Below are 13828 nucleotides of genomic sequence, written 5' to 3' on the forward strand. Positions count from 1 at the left end.
TAATTATAATAATCCGCGTGCCTCAAGATGGTGAAGCAGGAAGGGAGGTTGTTGACCACGTCCTCCTCATGTGCAAATCTAAAATCTAGATACTTTTTATTTAATTATTTAATTAACTAAATGTTTAAACTTACTATATTTTTTAATAAAGTAATATCTAGATAGTATATAATGATAAATTTATGTAAAACTCAGTGTTCCGTACATTACTATTTTTAAATACAAATTCCCAAAGAATAAATAGGTCATGTGTTTCATCTCTAAATTAAATATTACGAATGACACCATAGTTGTATTATATTTTATGGTTGGTACTCCACAACAGTCAAACATTAAAATAAGAACACTATTCAGTACTTTTATCGTACATATTATTGTATACTAGTTTAACGAAAAATGGTAAATTTAATTGTGGTTGTATGGTTATTTACATTTTAGATTAATATGATTCAATATATCCATATCTATTTTTTTTTTTTTTTTTATTGATCTTAAAAAAATACAACTTGGCAGCATAGACCATTAGTTCACAATTTTTAATTGTTATTTAAATCACATACATTAAGTTCTTTTATACAATTATATTTTGACAATTAAATTAGTTAATTTTAGAAATTTCAGCGTTTTTTGTTCTGATCTGGGTGTGGACCGCATATTTATCATTATATGGGTAAGATATAGGTACTTTTAAAGCTTAAAAACATATAAAGAACGCTTAAATTATAATAATATGTACCTAGAAACTATAGTACTTATACACACAATAGCATAAAATATTTGAAAATATACACATTAAATTACTTCTGGATCAATATTATATGATGCAGCTGGTCAGGAAGAGCACTCTGATACAATTATAATTAGGTCTTACTATGTTTATAGGTACTTTTTTTTCGTGATATCGACGACGCTGCCGGAACTGCTTGCGCATTACGTCGACAATATGTATAGGTACTATAATTATTATACTTATTACTTCTGAGTTAATTATTTTGTATACATTTATTTGTGTATTTGTATTAGATTACACGTTATTGTGATATGTTTTAACTGTTATATAGGGCTCAGTCCGTCAATAAAATATAAATATTGATAATATTTTTTTTTATTTTTTTTTTTATTGAACTAAAAAAACATCAACAACAAAGGCTATTAGTTTTTTGTTAAGATACAATTTTAAGGATATTACAATGTTTATATGATGCTAACTACATATGGTTACTATTTAAATTAATGTTACAATTTTTTTTTTTTTTTAACAATATGTTTAAATTTTGTTGTATAAATCCGATCCTTTAAGAAAGGCTATCATGTTCAATGTGGTCTCGTTGCTCGGTCCCAGAGCTCCATACAAGTTGGGTGGAATGTTGTATTTCTTCAAAACTTCTGAATATTGATAACACTCTGTTATTATATGTTTCACAGTTAGTGTAACCCCGCAGGCTGCACATTGAGGGGGTTCTTCTTTGGCCATGAGGTGTTTATGTGTCATCCTTGTGTGGCCTATTCAGAGACGATTTATAATAATTTTTTCTCTTCTGCTGAGATATTGATTTTTCCAACTTAGGATTGTGTTTTTTATTTCATTGAGTTTGGTCCGTTGTTTTGACCAGTGCGTTTGCCATTTTATTAGTGTATTGTTTTTAATTTGGGTTTTGATGTCGTCATATGTTACTATGTCCAGGAACTGTATATTCTGGTTGTTAGGTTGTGCCGCTTCCTTTGCTGCTTGGTCTGCCGTCTCGTTCCCCCTAATATTTGTGTATCCTGGTGCCCAAATGAAAGTGATATTTGTTCCCCTAAGCTTTAGTTCGTTGGTTTTTTCTTGTATGTTCTTAGCAATATCAGATGGGTTTGTAGTATTTTCTAAGCTTCGTAGTGTGCTCAATGAATCAGTGAGTATCAGATTATTTGTTAGCATTTTGTTTTGTTTTTGTATGTCTTCTATCGTTTTGAGGACGGCTATTGCCTCAGCAGAAAAGATATAACATTCATTTGGTAATCTATATCTGATAGTTGTATCGGGGTGTACAATTGCAATACCAACTCCTTTTTCAGTTTTTGAAGCATCTGTGAAGAACATGTTGCAGTTTTGGTACGTATCAAGTAGGTACTTTTCTCAGATGTTCTTGGTATATTACTGGGTTCGTATTTTCTTTTTTATTTTGCGCTAGCTCCATATTTATGTCCAATTTGAAAGACCATGGCGAGAAACTGTAAGGGTTTACTTTGAGTATATTTCCCAATTGGATTTTATCATCATTGGCAATCTTAGTGATTTCGGCTATGTGTTTGTTGGTTGGATTGTCTGCATTTCTAATGATGTTAGCAGAGTAGAGGAGTGTCTTCTCTGCTCTTCTTAGCTCTGGAGGAGCTTCTTGCGCTATGTTTCTTATGCTTTCTATAGGACTTGATTTTAAAGCCACAATGCATAGTCTTATGCTGGAATTTAGTACGCTGTCTATTATTTTTAGATGTGAGTGACTGGTTGATTGGTATAGAATTGCTCCGTAGTCTAACTTTGCTCTGATAAGTTGTCTATGTATGCGGATAAGTGTATGTTCGTCTCCTCCACATTGGGTGTGACTTAACATTTTTATTATATTCAATCTTTGATTAATATCCGTTTTTAAGTCTTTTAGATGTTGAATCCAGTTAATTTTTGTGTCGAATTTCAGGCCAAGAATTTTGACTGTGTTATTGTTTGGTATGTTTTTTCCATCTATTTGAACGTTTATATGTTTTTGGCCTCTTTTTCTAGAGAATATAATACGATAATATTTATCAACTTGTTAGTTGTAATATTATATATCACTTTTATTTCTCAATAAGAATTTATTTATATTTTTTTCTGTTATTAAGGACAAGTATAATTTTTTGACAACATGTTTTGGCGAAATCACATAATTTTTATTCTTATAACATAGAATCTAAATTTTCTTAAGAACTTAACATTATATTAATATGAAATCATATACTGCATTGAATATCCAGACTTGCAGATGATTTTTCAATTTTTCGTTGTGCTGAGTATAATCTACTAATATCATTTACTTTTATTTGTATAATCCTAACATATTTTTAAATTTAATAAACAAATTAGGAATAAAAACTTTATTTTTTATGAACTCACTTCGTAGAATTAAGTTAGATTGATTACGTAACAATTCTTGAAATATTTTTTATACTAGTTCCTTAAAATGTTTTAAAATTAAAAATAATAAAATATATTCTAATGGCCAATAGGTCATAAGTCATAACTCATAATTAAAATATGTACAAACAAATATATTTATTTTATTTTTTCGTGAACAAATGTATGTATTATAAAATAACATTAACTTATAAGTTTTATTTATTACAAAATAGGTTAATTTATTTTACGTACCAGAAATTATGACGAGCATGATGCATAGTATTATGGCGCCGGCCAACGTCTTCATTTTTCGGTGACCATATCAAAGGTCACAGCATGAGGTTGCACAATCGCATTTTTTCCTGAAACTTTTAAATATAATACATTTAATATATTTTATTTTGGTGTATGGTCTGGAAATATACATATAGATTTCAATATTTTATATTTATATAGTTTCAATATGAACCGTTATTAAAATTGTACGATTATTTTATACGACAATCTTAAAATTTCGAATTACAATATTATTATTTAAGTTGAATTTTTTTATACATTTGTGTGTTAATGTAATTTTGTATCAAATTAGTATTCATATAGTATAATAATATTATAGAATATTTAAAAAAATCAAGTACTTATTCAGGGTGTAGATGTTTCAATTGCTCTTATAATATGTAAACGAATCAATACAATAATCGATATAACATTTTTAAAACAAAAACAATAGTAAGTGTTTTATTTAATTTTGATCGATATAACGATCCATAAAAATATATCATATACGATATTCCTTATATATTAGTTTTAAATATTTGATTTATCGTCATCAACAGCAATTTAGTAAATACATTAAATACTTGATACTGTATAGAAACTATCCATTTTTTTTTTTTGAGCATTTTAGCGTCCATTAAATTCGCATTAAGGATTTGTACAGTATATACTATATATTGTAAATTGTTTGAAAAATGAAAAAGTAAACCATCTAGCTCGCCTAGCTTCGTTCGAAAAAATAACTGAGTAGGCACTACAGAAAAACCTTTCAAAAAAACATTATTTTTTATTCCATAAGTAAAAAATCGATTTGGTTCTACATTATTAAACCATTACAATAACTTAGCTGTACCTAAAACATATTAAAATATATTGTTGTAAGACATTCTATATTAGATTCTATAATCACTTGATTATATATCTATATACTAATATTATATTCTCGGCTAACCAATCAAGTGTATAAATAATATGATTGCAATACGATTAACGATAATTCACTTTGCAATAAAAATTTTCCGGTATGTTTGCAAATTTACATGCACATTATTATAATTTATTTTTATTATCAAATGTTTATGTATGTATATGAATACCTAACCTTAAAATATAACTAATAATTTAATTATCACAAAAAAAATAAATATTTTTAATTATAAATTTTCTGTGGTGGAAATCCCTACGAATATTCTTCAGTGTAAGGACTATGTAATGAGAGGCTTAAATTAATAAATTATGCTTAAAGTTGTAAATTATTATTTTATAAATGTTATATTAAAATAGGTATTAAATTAATAAAGATTAGAGTATGTTCTCTTTTTTAAAGAGAGTTTGTATTTTTGGGTCCGTTCTCATACAATATACATGATGATTGCGGCAAGCCGTGGAAAAAAATCAAACGATAACATATAAAAAAATGATCTCATCAATATAATGGTTGGAGACGAATGATGATTAACGATCAATTGTGAGTATATCAATAATACATAATAATCATAACTCATAATACATATTTCATATAGGACTAGACGTCCTGATGTTCGAATTTCCATTTTCTTGTTGTGAATACCGAAATAAGAAGTCACGTATGACATGCCACGAGTAAGAGTCTATATATAGCTACGGAACGAAAGATCGTTATACAATTTATCTTTAGACTACATTTTACTTATAAATTGCCATAATAAATGAAAATATTATACAGCACGTGTAACTGTTTTCAAAAACTAATGAACCCATGGAATATGAATATAAATATATTTTAGGATAAGTGAAATCCTAATTTTACTTGGTATAAAACTTCATATTGTTAAATTCTTCTTACAGCAAAAAAAAAATATAACTACACACTCGTTAAATTTCATGAACCATTTATTATAAGTTAATTCTATACATTAACACATTAACACATTACACAAATTATTTCTATATCAAATTATCAACTTTGGACTACTATCACTACAAGCTCGGTCTGGCCTCAGGACAATACCTACACGGGAACACCATCCACTGCAGGTCTCCAACCAACTGACTACCCTGCCCATCCGGACATTAGTTCAGCCCATGCCTTATCACTATCTGGGAGGGGGAAAGTGTTAACAATATGTATCCGTATATCAAATTTGTTTTTTTTTCGATTTAATAATTTTATTCAAGTATTCAAACAAAAATCATAAAGTGACCACAATTTTACAATTTATTCACCTACATTTAATTTTGTTCTATACTGTGGAAAAAATTATAAATCAACGAGTGAAACTACGTCTAATCGCGAAAGAAAGTAACTCACTATATGAGTAGATATCTACCTAGAAAGTAATAATAGATGCACGTAAGTGTAATTGTATTACAAAAAGTTTTATGTAGTATACTTATATAAAGTATATTATTTCAAACTATTAGTATAATATCTTTCACCGTTTATTGCAAGCTGCATAAAATTAGAAAGTAGGTATTCAAATGTAATTCGTAGGAAATGTTTATAATCAGTCGAATTTTATGATCACAGTCGTGATATAAATGGACACCAGTTGCAGTAATGTATATAAGTTGTAACTCACCGGTGTGGATTCAAGAGAGCTTAAAAGACCTTAAAGCTTAAGCTCCTCCCCTTCTTGGACTTTTTATGTGTATAAAATATTTATGATAAATACCTAAATTATATACGTCGCAATATCTATACATTTTAAAATATAAACAGATACCATTGTTAAATTTTTTAACAAATCTTATGTGAGTGAAAAAAAAATGATAAATGATATTATGAGTTAAAATGTAAAAATAAAAATAGAAGTTCTAGGTTGATTGTACATTTAAAATGTTTAGGTAATAATAATTTAAGATATTTTCAACTTTGAAATGATATTAGCATTTCACATTTTATTTTATTACACCAAATGTACTACGAAAGAAAAAAAAATCGAAAAACAAAATTTAGCCACGCCCTCCTTTTTAATTCAAATATAATATAGCTTCACGTGACTCAGAATTCGTAGTCGTACTGGTGTAGGAAATATAGATGATGTTAATCATGTTATACATAACATGATATTGGTGGTAATATAAAATATATAAATATATAATGATAACCTATAGGTTCATAAAATTTTTGAGGCTTAGAGTACTGGAGGTTGGGCTTTTATTGCTGATTAAATTCCAGTAACTCGTTATGTTGTGACTCGACAACGCATATCTACAAAACGGTTCTTTTCAGATCCATTAAAGAAACCCAGCCAATCAGAACACGCCAAACATCCACAATCAAACGCCGTCACACCAAACGTACCCGCAACACCGCGCGTGCACACACGCGCAACTGCCGTACAATATTAATGGACTCATCGGGTGATTTAATAATCACCCTTACGTCCGAAGAACTTGAGAGTAATACTCCCGAAAACTAAAGACCCTTTTCAGGACCCAGACAGACTATAACAGGGGTGGCCAACATGACTATGTACACGAGCCACATGTATTAATAAAATTATATCCAGAGCCAAATTATCTAATGTGTACTTTTATACCACAAAAGTTTCATTCAAGTATTCATGTGAATCACTTTATTCAACAATGAAAATAATTAAGTCGAAATATCGTTCAAATTTGACCGATGATCATCTTACAGAATTACTAAGAACTGCTCTTACATCAATTCAACTAGATCTTAAGAAGCTTACTAAAACAGTAAGACACGAAAAAATTACCATGCAAACAAAATTAGCTTATAATGTTTAATTTTTCAATTTATTATTCATATAAATAATTTTTTTTTTTTTATTTAATCTATATTCTATATACTATAATACTATAGCCTTAAATAAATACAATAAAAACATTTTTTTTTAATAAATGTATACAAAAAAAATTAAAATATTTTGGTTTTTGTAAATAAGACCGCGAGCCGCATACGACTGTGACGAGAGCCGCATGCGGCTCGCGAGCCGTGATTTGGCCACCCCCGGACTATAATAACCTTATATCGGTCATTTATTTAAGTACCTATCACCGTCCTAGTTTGATTCGTCACACGACTACCTCTTATGAAAGCTTGTATTAATCTAAAACAATCCGTTACAATTTATTTTTGTACGATGGATAGGACCACACCAGCGCCTAGTAGTATCAAACACCACCGCCTAGACCGGCTCTCCTATTTGTGCCTAACCACTAACCAGTTAGTATCGACACTTTACTACTGACCCATTGTGTATACATATAAATAATTATGAACTTCTGTAAAATATACCAGTGAAAGACATTAGCACCAAAATTAGATGAGAAAAAATAAAGTCTTATATCGAATAGCCAAATACAAAGAATACAAATACGCTGAAGTTATCCTTTCATCCGGCGCTTTGTCTCAGACTTAAAATTTATTTTTATTTAAAAATGTATTGAATTTAAATTATTTGTTTAACAAATGAGTAGTCACCACTAGATAGGTTGTAAAAAGTTAAAATAAAAAATCAGATTCATTACAGAAGTCTTATATAGATCACGAAATATTATTAGACAATCAAAAGTTTTATATTTTTCAGTTGGTCTCGTATATCGTTTCTATTTTCCATTTCTTTAAAATGATGAAGATTGATTTGTTCGACTGTACGTCTCTTACTCCGTCACAATTTATTTCTAACGCCCTCTTATTTTCGTCGCTATAGGACAGCTTGCATGAAACCATATCCCACGCACACATATATAAAATGCCTCTGCAATACCCCATGTTACTATTATCACCCAACGTTTTATTTTATCCACTCAACATATCATATAATATTTCGACATAATTTATGTTCGCAAAATATCACCTAGATAATAAATTCATTGATTTTCGAGCGATGAACAAAGATCAATTTATTTTTTACAGATAAGCTAAAAAGAAAGAATGAAAAATAGAATAAATAGGTAGATACTTATCTACTATAATATAAACATGATGTATTATAAAACATCTAATTCTGTTCTACACAATAACAGTAAGGTTGTTTTTATAAATATTATATTGCATTCTGTAAAATAATAAAATACCTTAGACTGATATCATAGATATTATGTATTGGTAAATGTTTACAAAAAAATCCTCAAAATAAAATAAAAACACACAAACAAAACCTTCTCAAAAGTAGTTTAGTATTTAGCTATATTCCTATATACTTTAATATATCCTACAACCTCGTAGTCATATGTTTAGGTATAAATATGACTATATATATAGCCATATAGATTTCGGTTCCACTCATTACGTTTTTGTAATCGTGTAAAATTGAAGTATATCTTTTGAAATAACAAATCTCTAATTATTACTATACACAATACATATTTCAAAATAAAATTACATATAGATGATATTAGATAGTATTCTAGGACCTAGAATCTAGGTAATGAATATTACTATACCTCCGAGAATAAAATTGTATTTTACTTTGTTCAAAAAAGTATGTACCTATGTACCTACCCAACATAATTCAAGTAACACATTCAAGGCTATTAAAAAATTATAACATCTATAATATTATTTGCCTCCATAAAAAAATTATATAACATCCAAATTTAATTTTATTGAATCATCTAATTTTCAAACCACGAAACATTAATAACAGCATGATTGTTTCGATCATTCACACATAATCTTAAGTTGTATTGTAACATTATATAGAAAAATGTACCAATATCGTGAATAATGCATAAGATATCGATAAGTCGTTATTTTGATATTATCCAACTGGACATAGTTAATTTTAAGTTTTTAAAAGTTCTTTAAGATAATCGTTTTAATGTATATAAACTGTGCAGTTAGTAGCACTCTAAATATAGAGTTTAAAAATAAGATAAATAGAAATTATAAACAATATTTTGTGCTTACATGTGCATATAGTAACCTATTAATATGTATATTTTTTTAAACCTATTAAAATAAAAATGAATTGATGGCCTCCAATATATTATTATTATTATTATTATTATTACTGCTATTCGTCGTAAGGCTTTTTTCACACCAGTGTCATCGGTGTGCGTGCATCGCGTCTTATTTGCATACCGTTCTTGTGAACAAAACAGTTATCGTGCCGGTCAAAGGCAATTCAAGCGGTGATTTAGGTGACACTATTAATTCGATTACTCGTACAGCGATGCCAGTTTACGCGCTACACTATATTGCTAGTGGGCAGTTATGACAATAATAATATAATCACGGATGGGATAGGCTTTGTATTATCATTATCATAATTTATTAATCGTAGAGCGTGTAGAATATAGATACAATTCATAGATAATAAAAACATGGATAGGACATGACGAATAATATAAAAATGATTCTGTAAAAAAAATTACTACAGAAGCCTACTTAAAAACATAAATATTTTTATTTTTATCTGCAAAAAATAAATACAATTTTTTTTTAGAATAAATACAAAAATAAATGTAGGTAGTATTAAATTATTTCTTCTTTTGGATTTATCTAAACATAGACTAACCTATCATTTTTTCCCTTCTCATACCTTTTTTAATTCATATAATAGTCGAATTCACATATAATATCCAAATGTAGTATAGTTATACAATAATTACTTATAAATGCATTTGGTAAAATAAAAAAATGTTAACTGATTACAACGCATAATTTAGATAATCAATGTATAGGATATAATATCATAATATAACTATAAGTAATTATTATTATTACTGTATCTAGAGTAAAGGCATGCAACTTTTTGGTTTGGTTAATTAATCATCAAAAACCTCCGACATATACATCTATGTGTAAAACTGTAGCCCATAAGTATACCTACTCTTTGTTAACCTCAGGGTCCATATAATATGATTGTGTATAATATTAATCATACATCACGTGATTATTGTTTAAAAATAGATTTACATATAGGTGAAACTAGGACCTCATTTGTAGAAAGTCTGTAATCCTCATTTTTTTTTCTATTGATCTTTATGAAAATATTCTCCAAATTTCACTATAGATACTATAAAGTGGTGTATAATATGTTTTTTAGTGACTTATAGGTAATAAATATAATTTTACAATAATATTAATTATACAAGATACATAACATTATATACCTATTTTTAAAATAAACACATTTAAATTTTGTTTTAATACAAATATTCTGACTTTTAAATATTTTATTTACATTATAGGTACCTATCGTCATTATACTTTAATAAATTTACAACATTAAGGTCAACAAATTTGCAAACTCAACAAAATTTGAGAAACGATCTTACAGCAGACTCATTTTTCGCCAGTTTTTTATACGCCCAATCGATAATAATTCAATTTTATTTCATTGTGAGTTAATATTCAATAAAGTATGCTCTTAGTTCCCCCCAGATCAAACCATCTCTAAAATGTACCTAAATTTCCTAAATATAATATAATTGTTATGCCTAAACATACGTATTTTATCACAAATACGTTTTACTAGTATACAATTTTATAATTTTTAGCTATTTAATTTCACTTTATTTTTGCGGTATAAGTATTTTTGGTTTTTACCATATTATCTGCAACTATAGGCATTCAACGATCGTTCAATAATCACTTGTTTACTTTTCAGCCATTGTTATCTCGACGATGTAAGCGCAATTTTCATAAAATCAATACAAAATAATAATGATATTATGTTATGTTTATTCTCCGCGAGAACAAAAACAATTTAATATAAGTAATAGTTGACTTTTTTAATAGTAAGCACAAGGTTTGTACTGACAAATTTCATATGCCCAAGAAAAGCAGAATATATATTTCTGAAAATTTTGATGAATAAAAATCAAATTTCAGACCATTAGCTTATTATTTATTTATTTAATATAAACGGACGTCAGTCCTAAAACATAATAATAATACATTGTGTGTGAAAAACGTGTTTATACGTAAAACATAATTTATATAGTTAAATATATACTTAAAATTAAAGAATAAGTAAAATAATAATGCTAAAGTAGACATAGAATACAAATCAAATATACAAATTAATATTCAAATATAATCAAAGACAAAAGTATTACCTGCAGTCATAAGAAGGTTAGCAGGAGAGTTCAAGGTATAATTTTTTGTTGAAAGAAGTGGATAAAAGGGTTTTGGATCTCTAGTATTAAGTTAATTAACTTTAAAACGGATTAAAGAGAGAATTTCAGGACAATCTATTGAACCTAATATTAATTTTTGTAAAAATTTTGAGAGTAAAAGTGTACGACGGTCAGAGAGTAGAGAAATATTAAGAAAATTTAAAACATTATTATATGTGCCGTGGGTAGGTCTGTTTATGTTAAATTTAAATGAGATAAAATGTAAACAATTTTTTTGGACAGATTCCAGCGTAAGAGCTTGTTTCGAGGTACTATTTATCCAGATGAGGGGGATATATCTTTATATTATGCTTATGACTTATAGGTAGATATTAGCCTTATGATGAAATAACTACACCGACCAGAGGGTATCCATCAATACAAGGTTAGCCACTACTAACGAGTGTTAACAACCACTGAATACTGTTTGTAACATTATTCTATATGCGTTTTAGTATTAATGTATTTAGCTGTAAAATAATTAAACATATTGTAAACTGATACGTGTGTAGGACTCCCTCTCCATACGACTGGTCTAAGGAATTTGCTGAATAAACCCTTTTGAACGGACGACCAGCTCGTATGCGGAGACTCACACACGCGTAGCAGTCAGTCTTTGAGTAACGCATTACCATTACAGACCATTTTCAGAGTATTCATTTTAAAACATTATAACAATTAAATAAAGAATATAATTTTGAGCCAAAGTAATTTCGTCTCGTTATTTTTTATTTGTTACGGAGTCGCTAAGTGCACATCCATAACACGAGGAATAACAATAAAAAATAAATAACTGTGTTATTTTTAGTTTTTGTAACTTTTATATTTAAAGCTTGAAAATTACTTATACCTGAGATTAAAAAAATAATGAAAAGTAGGTTATCATTTGGGTTATAACATCGGACACCATAATTTGATTCTTTTTTAATCTTCATATATCATATGACATATTTTTGTGCATATATTACATAATAAATAGGTCCTGTAGCTATTCTCACGTAAATTATTTAATTTCAAAACACTTTAGGTGGACAACAACTAACTAGAAAATATCCATATTTTGCATTAGTAGATGGCTAAATAATATATCTAATATTTATTTTCTTTGGTGTGTCCAATATGATTTTAGTTATTTATTTTTTTAGATACTATAGAATATTAAGAAACATTTTTATTAGAATATCTACTAATGACAATATAATGTTTTATTATTTTCTGACTGTATGCATTTTATTGTTTGCGTCTTTTTATTGCCTCGTACATAGATTTGTTAGGAGGGATTCTATCCAATCATTTAACCTCCAATAAATTAAATTTGCAAATGGTGATTTAAAGATCCTTACACCAGTGTTTTTTAAATGATAGGGCATGAGGAATTATCAGATTTTTTTCATCCCCCAGATATTTCTGACAAATAAGATATGCCATTAACATCACTCTTGTTTCTAGTATATTATAAATGTAAAGTATGTATGTATTAATAAGTGATTACTAAACTAAGTAAAATAAATAATTTTGAAGTATCTTTTGATTTTTTTGCAAAAACCTTGATTATAATATATATATATATATATATATATAATATATAAGTAATACTTATTAAGTATATAATATTAAACTAAGATATTAGATAAAGAGTATTAATTCAAAAAAAAATACCTAAGTTATAATATAGTTATATTATATCATAGTTACAACTCTACTGTCTCGAGAATTATTAACATAATTGTCACGATTATAGTATCAAAACAAAAACATTAACCGATATTCTATAACACTTGTACTATTATAGGTCTCGTAGGTTAAAATAAAGTTCAGAGAAGTGAAGTTTTCCTCAGTATCTTGTAGTGGTGTATATTTTTGTATCGTGATCAATATCCTGTATATTTAAAGTTTAAATTGTGTATGAAATTGTGTTCTACCTGAATACGATAATTTCAAACTACTAAAAAAATAACCGATATATACCTAATAAATACGATATTCCAAAATTCGGTTGTTGTTTAATCACGTATAAAATGCGTCTTATTTGTTTTTTAAAACTATGTTGTAATTATCATCAAAAATCGTACATCAATCATCTAAAGTAACACTATTCGACCTTATTATTTTATTAAATAATTGCTATGAATTATCATCCAGCAGTAACTTGCGTATTTATATGGGTGCACACCTGCATACGACAGCATAAAAAGACAACTACGTTAGTAAAATAATAACCGTATTTTAACGGGACATTATTAAATAGCAAGGACGAGAAATGAATTTAAAATTCAATCTTAGTTTATTGTACGTAAGTAAAACTAATATTTAAATTTAGTGATGGGCAAATTTAAA

General features: G+C 27.6%; 1 protein-coding gene across 1 annotated transcript in view; it reads right to left on the reverse strand.

The window, feature by feature from the left end:
• Window positions 1-13828, reverse strand: part of LOC107168197 (acetylcholine receptor subunit alpha-like) — a 67396-nt gene that overhangs the window by 51758 nt on the left and 1810 nt on the right. Inside the window, exon 2 of the mRNA XM_089221635.1 lies at window positions 3389-3504. Within this exon, the coding sequence (XP_089077761.1) occupies window positions 3389-3443 (55 nt within the window). The 5' untranslated portion in view covers window positions 3444-3504. The remainder of the gene's footprint in view (window positions 1-3388; window positions 3505-13828) is intronic.

This window comes from Diuraphis noxia, unplaced genomic scaffold, assembly GCF_037042655.1.
Source record: "Diuraphis noxia isolate RWA-SAM2 unplaced genomic scaffold, SU_Dnox_SAM2 contig0002, whole genome shotgun sequence".
Classification (NCBI taxonomy): Eukaryota; Metazoa; Arthropoda; class Insecta; order Hemiptera; family Aphididae; genus Diuraphis; species Diuraphis noxia.